Genomic DNA, 18,079 nt, shown 5'->3' on the forward strand with positions numbered 1-18,079 from the left:
TCATTTCTACTGATATTACTAAATGAATAAAAACATTATATATCAAAATATTTGTATCAATAAATACATAAAAACATGCATGAAGAGTATTTTAAATAGAAGGACAAGTGTGTGTGTTAAATTATGACAGAAACGCATGTTGCAAATAATAAAAGGGTAATAACAATAACATGAAGGGCAGAACAATATGAAACAGTAAATCAACATTGCTTTTTGCATTGCTTTCTCTTTGCACAAGAGAAAATATGACTGAATACTTAAATTTGCTTTCAGAATCTGTCCTGGTTTCAGCTGGGATAGAGTTAATTTTCTTTCTAGTAGATGGTATAGTGTTATGTTTTAGGTTCAGTATGAGAAAAATGTTCATAACACACTGATGTTTTCAGTTGTTGCTAAGTAGTGTTTAGACTAAGTCAAGGATTTTTCAGCTTCCCATGCCCAGCCGGCAAGAAGGCTGGAGGGGCACAAGAAGTTGGGAGGGCACACAGCCAGGGCAGCTGACCAAACTGGCCAAAGGGGTACTCCATACCGTGTGACACCATGTCCAGTATAGAAATGGGGGAGTTGGCCTGGGGGGCAGATCGCTGCTCAGGAACTAACTGGACATCATTTGGCGAGTGGTGAGCAATTGCACTGTGCATGATTTGTTTTCTGTATTACAATTCTTTTATTACTATTATTGTCATTTTATTATTGTTGTTATTATCTTATTCCTTTCTGTCCTATTAACTCAACCCATGCATTTTACTTTTTTTTTTCCCCCAATTCCCTCCCCTATCCCACTGAGGAGGGGGAGGGGGGATGAGCAAGCAGCTACATGGTGCTTAGCTGCTGGCTGGGGTTAAACCATGACAGAATCCTACCATAGCTAAGTTTTAGGCTCTCTGAAGGGATATTTCTCCAGATTTTTAGGCAAGTGTGTTGGAGGCTGCTAGTAATATTGGCTGAAATTTTACAAAAGATAACCTTTCTTCCCTTCTCTCTTTTTTTATTTTAAGTAAGCACGTATGCTCTGGGCAATGATCTGGCTTAAGCACTTCTTTTACTGTTTAAAATCGTATAGTTCATCCCAGAAAATCAAGTTTCCTGTAAGAGTTTTGTCTGAGAACTCCACCAGTGTGTTGAGTAATACAGTATAGATATTTTGAGTGTTAGGTGATAGTATTATGAGAAGGATCAAAGTATGTGTAGTGTCAGACTTCACATTTACTTGCCATCTGGTGAGTGATAAGGCTTCATGACAGAGAATCTCAGGCTTGCTATCCTTTGACAGCTTTTTTTAGTGTTGGGGGAAAGTATTTATTGATACATTTGTCTGTGTAAGTAGTACCTTTCTAGTATGTTATCTTTTGTGATTACTTTCTTCAGAAGTTCATATAGTACACATGATTTTAATATTGTAATGATCTCATATTTGACGTACATTCAGAAGACTGAAATACAGGCTTAGATGGATGCAGATACTCAGTTCTCCTGAATATGTATATTCAGGAATACAAGTGAGCACAGCAGGAAGCAAATGTTGATAACCAAGGGCTTTTAAGGGATGCAGACATAGTTTCTTTACACTTACTGCAGATTCAGAGCTGTCATGGCTTAACCCAAGCCTGCAGCTGAGCCCCATGCAGCTGCTTGCTCCCTTCCCCCCAGTGGGATGGGGAGAGAATCAGAGGAGTAAAAATGAGAAAACTGGTGGGCTGAGATACAAGACAGGGTTGAATCTGTGTAAGCACTGCTCAGCAGTAACAAAAACATCCCTGAATTATGAACACTGTTGCCAGCACAAATCCAAAACATATACTCCTACCAGCTACTGTGAAGAAAATTAACTCTATCACAGCCAAAACCAGCACAAGAGGAAATAAAGATTTCTTGGTTGTGTGATGAGTTTCTGTGTAAAAATCAGATGTTCTGGTTGTCTTAGAAGTGATTGAAAATTTTAACAGAAAAGAAACAAGAAAATACAAGTTAGATTTCCACAGAATGACAACATTTTCTTGTCTGTGGATAAAAATTAACTTTGTCAGTACAAACTTAAGCAATATTTTAATGTTTATTCTGGAGCAAGAGTTGTAGTCATAATGAAGAGTTTGAATCACTTTACCTGTATGCTTTCGCAGATACACAGTCCACTTGATGACTTTTATTTGTGAATGCTTTTTGATTTCTGTACTTTAAATGTTGAGATAGCTTTGCTATCCTTTAGGTGGCTTTGGTCCATTTTGTCCTGGCTTTTGGAGTTGTGACTGGACTGGAGTGTGGTCGCATGGGTCCTCTTGTGAATATTCCTTAAAATAAATTAGAAGAGACATGGGAGGCAATCATTGATAGTTACTGCACTTTCTTAGATTGCTATGATCCATTTCTCTATTAGCCTTTATCTAGGGTTTAGATCCTAAGCAAAGAGCTTGTCTTTAGAAAGTTTTGCTAAAACATTTGACAATACAGAAAACCCTTAGGAAAGTCGAGGGCATAAATTTTCAGGAACCATACTCCTGCTTAAGCTTAAGCTTATTACACATGATTTATGTTTGTGGTAACTTCATTGCGAGGTGACCTGCAGAGTGAGTGGTGTAGAGAGGCTACTTGGAGCCCCTATGGGTTAGCCTACACTCGTTCTGCATTTGCTGCAGATGTGCTAACGCAAACCCTCACTGCAAAAATGTGCTGCAAATCAAGATCGTGGTATGCCTGGTGCAGCATAAAGAGCAAAAAGACAGTTCTTCCTGTAAGATTCTCACTGCCACAGCATAAGACCAAAAGCATGAATATTCTAACCGCTGTCAAGCGTGTGGTTTGGAGTTTTTTAAGCCATCTTGGCAAAAGAGAGTTTCTTAATGAGGAGCTGGCAAGAGGATTAAAAGACAGACTTCTGAAGTGTTAATAAGCTCCTGCCAAGCTTGAAAAACAGCCGAGAAGGAATGAAAATGCTGACATGAAACCAAGTGATTTGAGGCTGGTGTCGTAGGACAACCAGAAATGGGAGTCATCCTCTTGATAGCCAGGAAAGGTGTTCAGTGGGGTGGGGATAGGCTGTGAGGCTCCGAAAGTGTTGATAGAGTAGCCTGTGTTTGATGTGATAAAGCTGTCAATGGAGAGACCTACAGAGAAGAAAGATGTCGTCCTGCAGTGGTTTTTTTTCCTGAAAGATAAAAATGAGTAAAATCATGTTCCTCAAAACCAGTGAATGTGTTTTCCACTCAGGATTTGTGGAGCCCTTAGGAGACGTTTTCAAGTGGCATATGGCCGATTGTATTGTAGGCAGCTAAGAAAAATGAAATCAAAGCATGATTGTGTGATCTGGCACATCTCTGTCCCTGGGGATTCTGGCAAAATAATTTCAAAGCTAATACTTAACTATTGCAATGCTTTGTAGAGAGAGCAACAAGAAAGAGAATGTCTCAAACTCTTTCAGCTTACTTTGAATAACCTCTTAGGTGGATTTGAAACAGAACATCTTTTCTTCTCTCCTTGGACCTCTCAAAACCAAAACATAGTCTGGCCTTACCCCAACCAAGAATGGGCACCAAAAAAACTACAAAAAGCAATCTAGGAGAGTTGGGCTCCCAGAAGGCACTTAACCACTAGACTATTGTCTCCTGACTTTTTCTTCACTGTTTTATTTTTGTTTCAGGCTACTATATTTGGTTCTGTTCCAACAGAGTTTCCAATTACAGAAAGAGTTCTCTAACAAAGAGTGTTTCCAGGGCTGCAGATGTTTCACTCATTACATAATACTGAGCATGGCTAACCTTTAAAGCTTGCAACTGGGGCAGTAAGTGCATTTTATAAAGTACTTCCCTTGCTCTGAGAACTATTATTATTATTATTATTTTAATTTTTCTTTCTTGGACTGTTTTGTTTGCAGCATCTGGAGTAGTTGCCATCTTGTGTTATGTGAAAAAACAATCTGGGTACAACACTGATAAAACAAGATTAAACTGGCTTAATAAATGAGTATAGCTGGACTGCTTGCTGATTATCATTCTTCCCATCTCACATCTTTTCCATTTCTGTTTTCTGTCCTTGGCAATAGAACTTAATTTACTGGTACCAAACTTGCATTCATTGATTCCAGCTGCTTCTCCTCAAGACTCTGGAGGTCACTTCAGAATTTATTTTTTGGCCTCAGATGTCTGTAACCACTCCAATTTTTATACCATTGAACAACTTGAAATTACTCTACAAAAGGAATACTTGAACTGGTGAACATGGCAGAGATAGTCTGGATAGCCTAGAGTTGGGTTTTTTCTCTTTTTTTTTCTTTCTCTTTTTCTTTTTTTCTTCACTTAGAATTTTTCTGAGGGGCATTTTCATACTCCTGAGCATCCTGGATTACAGGGCCCATTAACCTAGTGATATTTTCAGTCATTTAGAATTTGTAAGTAGCTGTTCAAATTGCTGTCACAAAACTTTGCTTCTGAAAGCTTTATGTTTGATACAGGCATTTATATCATAACATCATTGCCCCACTGTTTTGTAGCAATGGTAACTGGTTTTGCTGAGAATCAGAAAAAAATCAGACTAAAAGCACAGTTCTGCTTCCTAAGACAAAATCTTAAATTGTTAGTAGTTTGCTTTTGTGTCTTCTTTGAATAATTGTAATTTATTAAATATAAAGCTGTAAATTTGTTACTAGTTTCCTCCCTTCCTTTGATAATTTTTGCTCCAGCAATCCAAGGCATCACATGCAGGACAGGAAAACATAGAAAATGCAAGGAAAATTCAGGGTAATGGAGAATAATAATATATTTTGTTTAAGGGCAAAAATTATTTTAAAATGTTCTCCATTTGTTTCTAAAACAGGTCTGAAAAGCTGTAAGACTTGTCAGTAACAAAATTGATGCTGAAGTGGCAAACTGTATATGCCTTACAAAACCAGAGAATTACTGCTATGTAATTATCACTTATTATGATACTGGATTTGCAAAAGTCAGTTCATTTCCTCACCACCCCTTCTTCATATGAAGCACACTATTGCATTGTTTGAAAGCCTACAGTTTGAAATTGAAAAGGAAAACTTAAGTTGGAAGAATACAGACACCTGTTTCCCATTATATCAATAATGTATTTGTTAGTGGCTCTCATGAAAATGTCAGTTACACATCCCCAAAGAGAGATACCAAGTATCTGTCTTAGTCAAGTTTTAAAGAATTATGGATGTCTTTAGCCATCATAGAAGTTATAGTTAAAATTGTGAAAAAGATCTTTTCATTTCCCATCTGTGGTGTTTTAGCCCTTGGTCTTTGATTTTTAAGTATGACTGCTAATGTGATGTTGAGATTTTTTTTTTTATTTACTCAATTTATAAAATACGGTTTGTTTTTCAGCATTAACTGTAGAGCTGTGTTTGATATTTCAGGAGCTTAAAGCAGAAGTGATTTTGTTCTCAAAACATTCGTAGTTTGCAGAACACTGGTGCTCTGAAAACTGTTTTTCGTATAAATGGGGGGAAAAAAAAAGCAACTGTTTCATCAGATTGTTTCTAGGCTTGGTGCCTTTGCTTCTGTAGGAGTTTCTTACCTGAGGTGATTTGATGAGATATTTCTTCTCCTTTCCTACTGTAGTGCCCTGATCTGTTTGGAAGGCTTTAGGAAACTTTCCCACCAAGCTGATTACATTCATTTTATGCGTGATTTTTGTGTTCAGGTGCTGTCAGAAAATGATCTGGTACACAAACAGCTAGTACAGAGTCAATGTATTTTTCTTTGAGTATGTGCAAATTTGCAACAATTTAGCTATAGGACACAAAAAGCCAGTTTAGATTATTTGCAGTACTGGACCTTGATGCAACTTGTTTTCTGGATGAAGTTCAACTAACTGATAAAAGCCATCCTATAGGAATACTTCATTAAGTGTAATTGGCAAGCCTTTTATCTTTCACCTGGTCCTTATTTTTCACAATGTTACAGACTTCTTCACGATAATCAGCTTGTAGCTTGTAACCTGTTTCAGTTGTGCAACCATTACATTCTCAAATGTTTGCTTGAAAACTGCTATGAAGGAATGGCCCTGTATTTGCATAGGTGCATGTTCAGACCCAGGCGTGGGTGACATCCAGCCATTCTTGTTCCACAGCTGGTTGTGTTAAGACAGGTAGAAGGTGGGCATTGCGTGTCTGCAAAGTTATTTTTGCAACTCTAGTTTTTCTAATACTTCTGTGATTTAGTCAAGTGACTGTAACTGTTATTTCATGTCATAATTTATGACAATGTGATATGCATTCTGAAAAAGAAAGCCTTTAAACGTGTGTCTAGGGATTCTTTTCCTCTTGTTACTGACTGACTGTGACTAATAATCTGTGGACTACTTTTATTTCTGTTTTAATGTTGTTCAGTGCTAATGGTATGCTTGAAGTAATATTGCCTTACCTTGTCTTTTGTTGTGGTGTGTGTATATATATGTGTATGTATGCATTCATAGTACATTCTTACACATAGTAAAATGTGCTTTGTAGAACTCATATATAGACACATCCATGTAACTTCCCTATGTGTTGCTAATGACATCTTAAGTGTTTGACAACCTCCTTGGTTCATCTGAACTTGTTTAACATTGTTGAATAGTCTAGTTTATAATGTTCCATTCTGTAATAATTTTAAATCATCTGTGATGCATATGCAAGGTCTGATTTCTGTTGTCCCGCATGCACTGAACTGAAATGCATAAACTGGAGTTGCACATTTAACTGAGTAGAAATGGGGTTGCTTAAAAGTTACTGTGGTACAGACAGGCAGACTGCTGTGAGTAATTAATAGTGAAGATATGCTAGAATGGACAAGCAAGTGGAGTGCAAGCTCTTTGGGAACCCTGTGTGTGTACTCCAGTATGTTCTGGTTATTAAATGGTAACATTGGTGACTGTGTATGCTCCTTACATTTAAGCCTGTGTCGGTATGTATGTGTGCTAGAATCGTATCTGTATTTTGTGTTTAAAAAGAACAGTCTAAAGTTTCAGTTGCCAAGTATAGTCCATGATTGCATGGATTGCATTGCTCATTGCTTTTCAAAGTGTTCAAAGCTTTTCAAAGCTTCCATGTCTTGAAATCCAGTTAAACAAAGACAAAATTTGAGACAATTAGAACAAAAGCAATCATTCTGATGTATTGAATACAGTTAACATTGAGAACCACCTTCACTGTGTTCTTTCTGTTGGTATGGAATACAACTAGGAAATAGTTAAAAAAAAAAAAAAAGCCAAAGAAAGCACTGTTGTTGATGCATTTCCACGAATGTGAAGTTTGAAAAAACAGTATTCTTAGTATTAGTACTTACCATTATATCCAACAGTAGTTTCCATCATTTAGCATTTGTATTTAGATTTGGGTTTTACAAACAGTACTAGAGACAAAACTTGAGTGTCCAGATCCTCACTGCTGGTCAAACTTGCTAAGTTGAGGCCTTCAGGTTCTACCTTCTCCTGTCCCAAGTGACTAAACTTTATTGTTCTGATTTAAGATAACCAGTTTCTGAAAAAAAATGGGTTTTTTAATCAGTGTCATCAGTTTCTTCACACCAACTTTGCCATTATCTTCACACTGTTGCAAAATACTGTGTAAAGATTTTTTTACCAAGGCCTGTAGTGACAGGATAAGGGGCAACAGTTTTAAACTGAAAGAGGGTAGGTTTAGATTGGACATAAATAAGGAAGACATTATGATGAAGGTGGTGGGGCAGTGGGACAGGTTGCCCAGGGAAGTTGTGGGTGTCCCATCCCTGAAAGTGTTCAAGGCCAGGTGGGACAGGGCTTTGAGCAACCTGATTTAGTGGAAGATGGCCCTACCCATGGCAGGGGGGTTGGACTAGATGATCTTTAAAAGTCTCTTCCAACCCAAACCCTTCTGTGATTCTGGTATTTGAAATGTGTGCAGAAAGAAGGGGGGCAAGCTGAAGGCTTAATGCAACCTAGCTGTATCTCTTTGCTGTGTATGACAGTGATTTAGCTTCTTCAAACATGTCTTTAAAGGCATTTACAAATTTGTTTTATTTTCTTTCCATTTTCAGTTTTAAGGAATAGCTGATACTGCTTTACCTGAAGAAGTATGCTGTCTTGCTGGTTACCTTTTAACTATCTAGCATGTGTGCTTGTTAGGTAATGCTTTTAATGTGAATTGGGGACATTTCCAAAGTCACTCATTGAAAGACATTCTGCACTGGTTGCTGTGGTATAAAATTAAGATATAACAAGCATCAGTGAAGATTCTTTTGTACAAAGGGGAAACAAATTGTTCTTTCTGTCCTTTCACCAATAAAGTTATTTAATCTCAGCAGAAGATAAAAGAATGGTCTGTGTGAATAAAGAATCAGATCTCTCCCTTCTCTACCACAGCAAGGAATGTTTCTTTCTGAATTTTCAGAAGGTAGACAAACTTTGCCTACCCTTTCTCTCTTCTCATTAGTTCATTGGAAATAATACAGAAGTTGTATGTATAAAGACTTGGTCACATAGCTTATAAGTTCAGTACTGGGGATTGAGGTGCCTGTGGTAGTCCTTGTGTTGTCTGTGAAGTTTTGCCTAGTGCAGTGGTTGAAAAACATAGTAATACTTCTCTCTTACTCAGACTGTAGCCAGTAAATTTTCTAAGTGTTGCAGATGACCTCCTGACATGCTGTCTCGTATCCATCCAGTAGAGTCTTTGTCTTTTAAATTAGTTTAGCAAATCCAGTGTCTTCCCCTATCTTTAGGCCAGTTTATTTTAGGAATAAATTTCAGAGCAGAACGCATATACATTTTTCTTTTAATTCCTTTACTGCCAATAGCCAAGTATAATTCACTTGCAAAACTAAGCATTTGTGTACCAGTCCTGAGTTGTATTTGACATCTACCTTGCTTAAAAATCCTAACTGTGCAGGCTGTTTACAAAATAGATGTTTCAGCCACAGTGCACAGGAACTGCTGAAGTTATTCTTCAGTCTGGAATAAAACTTATTTCCTATGCAGTCTGGTTACAAAAACATTTTCAGTTATGAGGAAAGTATCCCATCTTGTCTAAGTTCTTCAATCATCTGTGTATGCATGCTGTAGGCGTCACACACCAAGTACTTTGTAAGTAGTAGTTTCCACATGTAGTTTTTGGGCACTGTCAGTATCTGGAGGAAGATGCAAGTGAGTTGAATAAATAGCAAAGTTCTGTGTTAGCCATTAATCACTTGCAAAAATACCTTTATAATTTCCGTTCTTTGACCATCAGTTAACCAGTATTTTCAGTTAAATAGATTTCTGGACTATGATTATATTGAAAATAGGCTAAAAAAGCTTTTTACAGCTTTATTTGTGATTCCGGGTCAAGAATATCTCAGTTCTGAATCTTCATGTGGGTAGTGAAGGAAAAGGTCACTGATTGTAAGAAAGAGTTGGTCTTTCTTATAAAGTCTTGTTAAAAGGCCATCTGCTATTTCAAGTGAGCATTGTATAAGATAATACAATTACTTCACTGCTACTTACTGGAGTGTACGTTTCTTCAGTTGCAGGGAGGTTGTGTTTTGTCTATAAAACTGACTGCCATCTCTCTGATGTTAGGCTTTTAGTGATCTGATTTCATTTCTTTCTAGTGGACACTTGCTTAGAGCAGAATTTTGAAACTAGTGAGATTTTTGTAAACAAAGTTCAAGTCTATTTCATAGACTTTTGCTGTGTAAAAAAAACTTGAGAAGAACTTTTTACATTCAATTTGTGTATAGTATGTAGTGAGTTTTCTTTGCAGGTAGTAGAGTGCTCAGTGATGAGGAAAAAAGATGCTTTTAAGACTTTACTGGGTAAAGTTATGCTAGTTGGCCTCCTTAGCTTTATGCTGATTTTTTCTTGCAAAGAGGTAAGATCAGCACTCCAGTTAGGAGTGAAACGAAAAAACCTTTGATATCCACACACACTCTTGACATAAATTTATTTTATTCTTTGTGTACATTGAGATACCAGTACTTGTACCTCTTCTTTCCAGAAGTTGAAAGGAACAAGCAATTACTCAAGGATTTGCCTGCACATAAGCCTTAAAAACAACTACCTCTGAACCCATTCTGTGGGTGGTTATTCTTCCTCTGGAGTTAGCATGTACACACGGGTTTCCAAGAATACCTTCTCCTTAGTAGTGTCAGGTGTAAGTATGGCATTTGTATGTAAATTATCAGATTGGCATTTGTGACAAACCCTTTCCCTTGGTTGCTGCTGTATGCAGGTTTTATGTTTTTTTCAAGTCCCCTTGCGAAAAACTGCATTTACCTGTACCATTTGTTTCTAGACTTAGGCTGGCTTTCCAATCTAATTTTAGAGGATAATTCAACACTAGACATAGTTTTAAGATTAGGACAGGCCTGTACTTAAAATTATGCAAGTCTAGAATTCTATCACAGGTTCAAAGGGAGATAGCATAAATTATGCCATGACTTTTTAGGAATGAAAGACTTTAATTAAAAGCTCTTCTGTGAAAATGGTCTTTTGTCTCTACTAGGATGACAGTTCCTGGAAAGTGGAGGACAATCTTTTATTTTCTCCACTACTATTTTTTGAGGAGGTCTAAACTGTGCCTTAGAGGTTGGTTCAGAAGTGCCCCAGTTTCTTTGATTCAACATGGTAGGCCCATGTGGTATTGGGACAGCGTTGTATAGTGATGGCAGTTTGGTCCAGAAAAAAAGATGGCTGCAAAAGTTCTGTTGATAGGCCAGAAAGGGGACTGTAGTTGGAATAGCGTGTTAGACTTAAATGGCTATGTTGCTTGTGGTTTCTGACTTGGTGCTATATCTGCTCTGCACAACATTATTTGGCAAATTAGTTATGCTGATGTCCAAAGTGTGTTTAAAATGCTTTCTGAAATACTTGAAAACTTTTAAGACTATACACACTGCCTGCCAGATCATCTTCCTAGTGTCCTTTCCAAGAGCCTTTTTCAGAAATGAAGGAGGTGGCCTAAACATTTGACAAGGTTAATGGATCTTGCATCTCAGATGCTATTTTCAGACCAGATTTTTCTTTCAGTGAATACTATCTTCAACTAAAACACTGAAATGAAAGGCTGAAATCATACTCTCTGACTTTCTAAAAAGACAAAAAAAAATTGCACATCATGCATGTTTTCTCCTAGCAACTTTCTAACATTTAGTAGTATTAGAAAATAAATGAAAATTCCTAGGATATTAAAGTTTTAGCATACTAATTGTGCTGGTATTCCTTTTTGCTGCATCTATGTCTTTACTTTAGATGAGCAGACAAGCACTTTTCTGTAATTCCACCCTTGAGAAATGAAGTAGTGCTCACCGTACTTACATTGTGAATTCTAAGCAAATGTTATTTTCACTACAAACAACTGGTGCAGTGGTAAAGCAAATGATGTCATTAATGAATTTAAATGGAGGAGTCTTGGGGAAAGAGTTGTGGATCTAACAATGTTAAGATAAATATTTGCTATTACTCAGAGTATGACAGGTAGCTGAAGCAGATTTCCACAAATGAGTATGTGTTAGAGAAGACTTCTTTTTCTGTGTTTTGCAGGTAATGCAGGAGAAGACTTTTTTATATCTAAAGAATAGGAGTTCTCAGCTGTGGCAATCTCTGTAAATGAAGACTGAGAACTTTAAATTAGTGATTGCCATTTTGGAATTTAAAAGCTTGTAACTGTTATAAAAGCAACATAGCTATGAAATAAAATACAAATACAATACTTATTTACATTGTCATTTTTACTTCGTTGTACCTGTTTGTAACTTGCTCACAGATTTTTGTATCTTTGCAAGAACAACTCTTTGTTGTGGTTCAGCTAACTGTAAATAGAGGAAATAGCAGTCTAGCTATATTGAAAGAAAAATCTAACTGGTGTTTTAGACAGCAGCCAATAAACTGAAGTGATTTCTAATAACGTATTTTTTTAATAATTGTTCAAAATTCATAGAAGAGATCTTTAGAATGGAAACCTTTTCCCCAAGGCACTTTCACTATAAAATCTCTCCTTAAGAAAGGGCTATGGCCTAATAGGAAACTAATAGTTGAGTTGCTGTATTTTTGATAGAACATTATGGAAGAATTGTAAAATTATATTTTGGTTGTGAGAAAGGCTGTTGTCTTTTTAGAGAGGTCAACCTTAAATGGACTGTGGGAGAGGAGAATACTTTGCTGTATTTCTGGCACTTAGCAGTGAAAAGAATTTGTTTCGATTGCTCCTGCGTATTTTTGCTAAATAGATCTCTTGACTTAGACTAGTCGTACTAAGTGTGTTTAAGTGTTGCCTGTGCAGGCTGGTTTTGTTTTTCATCTACAAAGCTAATTGCTTCTAGTGGGAATTCCTTTTAGAAAAGCATGGGGATTTTAAAAGTACATCTTTTATTCTGAAGACTTCTTTTCTTTTTTTTTTAATTTAAAAAATAATTTTGGTCCTAAACTGCTCATAGCAAACTTTCCTATTGTGACCTATGAGTGAACGGGAAAACTAACTTCACTTAAGTAATTTCTCCATAGTCCTTATGGATCTATATGGGCTTGGAGGTTTGTAATTCCTCAAAGAGTATTGCTCATGTTCTTAAAACAGAATTCCCAATTTTTGTTTTCAGTTTGACTGTAACTGAAGTATCTTTGTAGACTTAAAAAAAAAAAAATCTTTCATGAGACTTGTATGTTGGGTTTTTTTTCAATATATCCTGCATTTTCATCATCTAACACCAAGGTGACAGTTTTTATTTTTAGAAATTTTTTGTATTTGGGTTTTGTCCTGCAAGGGAATGGGGTGTTAACAATAAAAATCCCAATGCTGAGTTTTCCTATTAGTCTTGTGAAGTACAGAAACCTCCTCATAGGAAACTGACAGAGGAGGGTATCTCTTGAAATTATGGTGGGGAAAACTTGCCATGATAAAACTTACAATAGAAGGTCTCTTAGAAGAATGTTTGTTCCCTTTTCTTGTTGTTCCCACCAAGAGCAGCGGTGTGCATACTTATTCCTGTGTGAGGTATCACAAAATAGTGGAAAATGGCAGTGGATTCATCTTGTTCCTCCACAAATCATATGTTTATTTTTTTCCTGCAGTTCAGAAGGCAGAGTATCCTTGGACTAACTGAATTTGCTGTTTCCATGTGTTTTGGTGTCTATCCGCAAATTTATAGTTTAGTGTCTATTTGTATTTATAAAGCTATTGCATTAAAGAAGATAACCATGGCTTAATTAAGAGCTATTACTTTAAGGTCTCTTTTGAGAGATCATGTTGCTTTAAATCTTTCTGAAATTGGAGAATAAATTCTTGAAGAGCTGAGTTGTACTGCTTAGTTGAAACCTTACTTCTCTTATCCTTGTGGAAAAGGAAGGGAACTGTTTTGAGAGGCTCGGAACATTTTGAAAAACTCGCTAAACGTTGTGCTGACATAGGAGGCTTGTGTGCCAGGTTTCTCAGCTGAATTGTCTGGTGACTCTGACTTTTGCCTGCCACATATTACAGGGTTTCTGTGAAATAAAACATAGCCATGGCTAAGAGAAAAATATATAATCATAGATATAAGTGTATGCTCCATAGCAACCAATTGCTACAGTTTTATTGATCCCTACTTGTAAAAATTGGGGAATGGATTCTCTTCTTTTGTATTCTAACCTTCAAAATCTTACTATTCAAGTTTTCAGGTCTTTTTAATTTTTTTTCCCTCCGTTTACCCAGGAAACCTAAATTTTCACTTTAAAACACATTCAAGGATAACATTAGTGGAATTCCAGGAACTACAGCTGTGATTAAAAGTACAAACTGTTGTGAGGTTTCTGACATTGTATGCTGTTATTGTTACTGTTTTATTTCCTGCTCAGTGTGCTAAAACTAAATGTGGGCAACGATTTTAATGTTACGTTGAGAGAACATGATTTTGAGCTGTGTGAACATGTAGCAGGTAATAAAAGGCTGGATCATTTAACAAAGGTTTTGTTTTTTAAAGGAAACATCTATATGATGCCAACCGTTTTGCTGTTTTCAGCAGCTTGTTCCAGTAATTTGGTTTCATGTATGTGAAGTGCAAACAGCACTTTCCAGATTACATGATGTTCTGGCTCAGGACTTTCCTTTCCTTTAAGGGGAGCAGGGAGAGGTTTGTTTATTTGTTTATTTATTAATTTATTTTTATAAATCTGTGAACAAGTCCAAGCATCTACAAGGCAAACTGAAACAGCTTAGACTTAACAATTTTATGATTAATCCAGTCCAAGTAAGTGCTGCTGCTGAAAGGGGTGTACTGCTGCTGCTTTTATGCTGACACAGTGAATCATTGGAGAACTGCTCTGGTTGAACACTCAACAGGCTCTGCCAGGTTAGCGTTCAGCCAGAGCAATTCCTTGTTCTAGTTCACTACATGGTTGCACAAACTATAGTTCTGGACAAAAGTGAAGGTGGGAATGAGCAGTGGCAGTATGAGGAGGGACCTTTTAACGGAAGCACCAATTTATATGAGATTAAGTTGAAGCCATTACTCCTGCATTTCATGTTGACTTGCTTATCTGTAAAGGGCTTTATGACCAATTTCATGTTTTTTATGACAGCAAGAAGGGTAAACTGCTGCAAGTTCTGTAGCTGACAGTGATTCAGAAGCTTCACAAGTAGCTACGGCTTTGGAGTAATTTTGTTACTCTTCAGGAGACCTAGGCACCAAACACCTGACAAATTGAATAAATCTTTTATTGTTCCTGTTGATATGGTATCCATATATTTTAGGCCTGAAAGCTCAGTCATGCGAGCAGCTGTCCCATGGCTTTGCCTTTTCAGGGGAGCCAAACACTTCTCTGTCTCTTCCCAGGATCTCTGTTTATGGATTGCCCTACAAGAGCTGTTAGCGAAAGTGTTTAGAGAACCCTGAAGTGATGTTGTGAAAAGCATTGTGGAAAAATATTGCAGAAGAGAATAGTCTTTTAAAGGGTATAGGCACTCTTCTTTCAGGTTTGAAAGGATTTGAAAAGTTGTCATTTCAGTGTTAGAAAATAAAAATTGAGTTAGTTGGAGTGTAGAGGTACTACAAATTTGCATGAAGTTACCTCCCCTCCCCTCCCTACTTTCATCTCATGCTGCAGAGCCTTGCAATATAGTGGTTGGCACCTAAGTTGCATAAAGTTATGCTAAGATTTCTTAGTAAGCATGTAGCATGAATAACTGATTTTTCCTTCAGCTGAGTACTCAGAACGCTTTTGATGACAAGTTTTAGAAGTTTTTGTGAAGTGTGAAGATGGAAAATACCTTTTCAGTATCATTTCAGTAAGAAAGAGCAGGCTAAGAACAGGAGGAGAAACTAGGTTGCAGGGAACAGGATTATACTGTCTCTGCCAAACCACCTTTCTGTTAGCAGAGGCCAATATTTCTGCAGTTATCAGACTAGGACATTCTACATGCAAGAAACTTTTCAATTTTGGTGCACTTACTATTTGGTAATACCCATGGATCACTACTCCTTGGTAGGTGGGACCTTTGCAATTGTAGCAGTCTTGTTTTCAAAGATGGGAACCAGACTTCCATTCTTGGTTAGCTTTCTAGATGGGATCCCCAGAAATCTGGTGATGGAAACACAGGGATCTAAAAGAAGGTGGTCCCTAGCTCCCTGAAGCAGTATAACAGTATTTAGGTTTATTGCTTTGCAACTAATGTTTAAATATCACTAAACTTTTAAAAAGATTGGTATTTCACGAGATCACGTACTTGAAATTGTACTCGTGATATTTGAGCATAGTCTGTCAGCTAGTTTTGTTCTTAATAGAACCTTGGGTTTCACAGCTTTAAAATCATATACTTAGTGAACATCGCTGGTGTTGGAAGAACAACTCTTTCCAGATCTGGAATGTGCAGCGAAGCAGTGATGTGTACTGCCTGATCAGCTGATGAAATGTGGGTTTGGATGTGTGATTTTTGTGAACGACTTCCAGATGTTACAGTTGCCAGCCGAATGTCTCAAGACTGCACTGTTAGGTCTTGATTATGAAACAAAATGGATGAAATGTGCAGAAGATAAACTAGTGAGCCTGTACTTCGAATTGTTCTCTCTCAAAAAAAAACCCCAAAAACACAGCACAATTCTGCAGTCAAATTACTCACTAAGCAATGGCAGAAAAATACAGATGCTTTTAGTGCATTAATTTATAGCCTGTGAAGAGCTTCAGTGGTCTGATAGCTAATGCCAAGCAATTTTCTGTGTAGCTGCTGTGTTAGGAGCTCTGAGTTCTTATTTCTCACTTAAACTTCCTTGTGCTAAAACATGACTGTTACGGTGCTAGAACTGAAATCCAATTACTGACAATACTACCTTTTTGAGCCGCAGAAATCAAAGTTTGTTTTGGAGTTTCCCTAGAATTTTCATGAAATCTCTATATAGGAGGTCTATTTTTTATTTGCAAAAATTTCTTTAAAGGTTTTAAATCCTCATACTTGTTGAGGGAAGGGGTTTAGCTTGAAAGCAGAGTGTTTGATTTCTCTCTTTTTATTTTCCCCAGGAAGTACTGACATAACCATGATAGAAGACAAAGGTCCACGAGTGGCTGACTATTTTGTAGTGGCAGGGCTCACTGATACAGATACTGCAACCCTCCTGGACCAAGAAATAAGCCGACATGAAACAAAGTCAACTGGTCCAAAGGCTCCAATTACTGATATTGCTGTGATAATTAAATCAGCTGGTGAAACTGTCCCAGAGGGATATACCTGTGTTGAAGCCACCCCTACAGCCCTTCAAGCCAACTTAAACTATGGAAGTCTAAAGAGTCCTGAACTTTTTCTTTGCTACAAGAGAGGCCGGGACAAACCACCTCTTACTGACATCGGGTGAGATTTCTATGACAGTTCAGTTCCTCCTCCAAAAATGATCAAATCTTACTCTTCATAGATGATGATGAAGAGATGTGAGAAAACTTTTGAAAGCATATTGTCTTTGAATCTATATTGCTTATTGTGTGTGTCTGTATAGTATTTTCTTTCTGAAATAAGTTGAAAAAAGTGTCAGTCTTCAGTGAACTTGTCTTTTTAAAATGAATGATAATGTTTTACTTAAAAAGATATGATATATAGAGAGATGGAACAAATAAAATATGAGAAATGGAAGTTCTCTGCTGCAGTTTTATGAATGGCGAGAGAATAGTACAAAATTAATATACAGAAATGGTATAGTGCAAATCCAAAAATATGACATGCTTACTCTGAAAGTGATGATTTCAGAAGACAAAAATTATCACTTTGTGGAATTCACTGCAATGCTTAAGGTAAAAGATACCACTTAAAAATGGTAGGGCACTGAAACAAAGGTCTTAAAATGATCCACCCGCCTAGAATCTTGCAGCGTACCTTACTGTCAGATCAGAGTGTTTGTGAGGTTGCTTACAAGTTCTGAAATGATTGGCTGCAAACACTGGATTATGTAGTCTCTTGGTAACTCTAATCACACTTGTATTTCAAAAACCATGCTTTTTGATGTCTGAGGCGTAACAGTTGTTAATACTGTGTTTGAAAACCTTAGATATAGTCAATGCTTTAAGTTCAGTGCTTAATAAATGCAGGGGGCAACCTGGCAGGGAAGCTCTGAACCAGTTTTGTTACTTACAGGATACTGAGTTTAATGTTAGTATTCAGGACCAAGATCACAAAATCCCCCAAGATCTTGAGGTGTTATCTTATCTTGAGGAGGTATTATAGTCTGTGCCACTAGCATATTGAGGTGATGCTGAATCTGTAATAACTCATGCAGCACTACAGTATTGTCTAAATTGCTCTATATAGCACTTCTACTTCTCTGGTTTGGGTAAGGACATTGTAGCATTACCGGGGTTGTAATGACAAAGACAAAATGGAGCGGGGGGGGGGGGGGGGGCTGTTAATGATGGCAAAATAAGGAATGTGTGTGTTTTTCCCCATTTAGTTATTAAATAAATAGTATAAAGTAAAAAAGTAAAAAACGTGTCTATATGTAAGCTATAATAAATTTTGTTAATTTCATTTGCAAGTTTAAGCACATCAGGGCACAATGCCTACATAGCCTGCTTTTGACCTACAGTTTGAGTGCCAACTGACAAGTAGAGTCCAGTCAGGATAGTGTGTCATGGTTTAAGCCCAGCTGGCAGCAAAGCACCAGGAAGCCACTCGCTCACTCCTCCCCCCTCC

General features: G+C 37.1%; 1 protein-coding gene across 3 annotated transcripts in view; it reads left to right on the forward strand.

Moving 5' to 3' along the window:
• Positions 1-18,079, forward strand: part of DENND4C (DENN domain containing 4C) — a 78,747-nt gene that overhangs the window by 8,530 nt on the left and 52,138 nt on the right. For all 3 annotated transcript variants that reach the window (XM_069776027.1, XM_069776029.1, XM_069776028.1), the window contains exon 2: positions 16,423-16,750. In XM_069776027.1, coding sequence (XP_069632128.1) covers positions 16,440-16,750 — 311 coding nt within the window. In that variant the 5' untranslated portion in view covers positions 16,423-16,439. The remainder of the gene's footprint in view (positions 1-16,422; positions 16,751-18,079) is intronic.

This window comes from Haliaeetus albicilla, chromosome Z (assembly GCF_947461875.1).
Source record: "Haliaeetus albicilla chromosome Z, bHalAlb1.1, whole genome shotgun sequence".
Lineage (NCBI taxonomy): Eukaryota > Metazoa > Chordata > Aves > Accipitriformes > Accipitridae > Haliaeetus > Haliaeetus albicilla.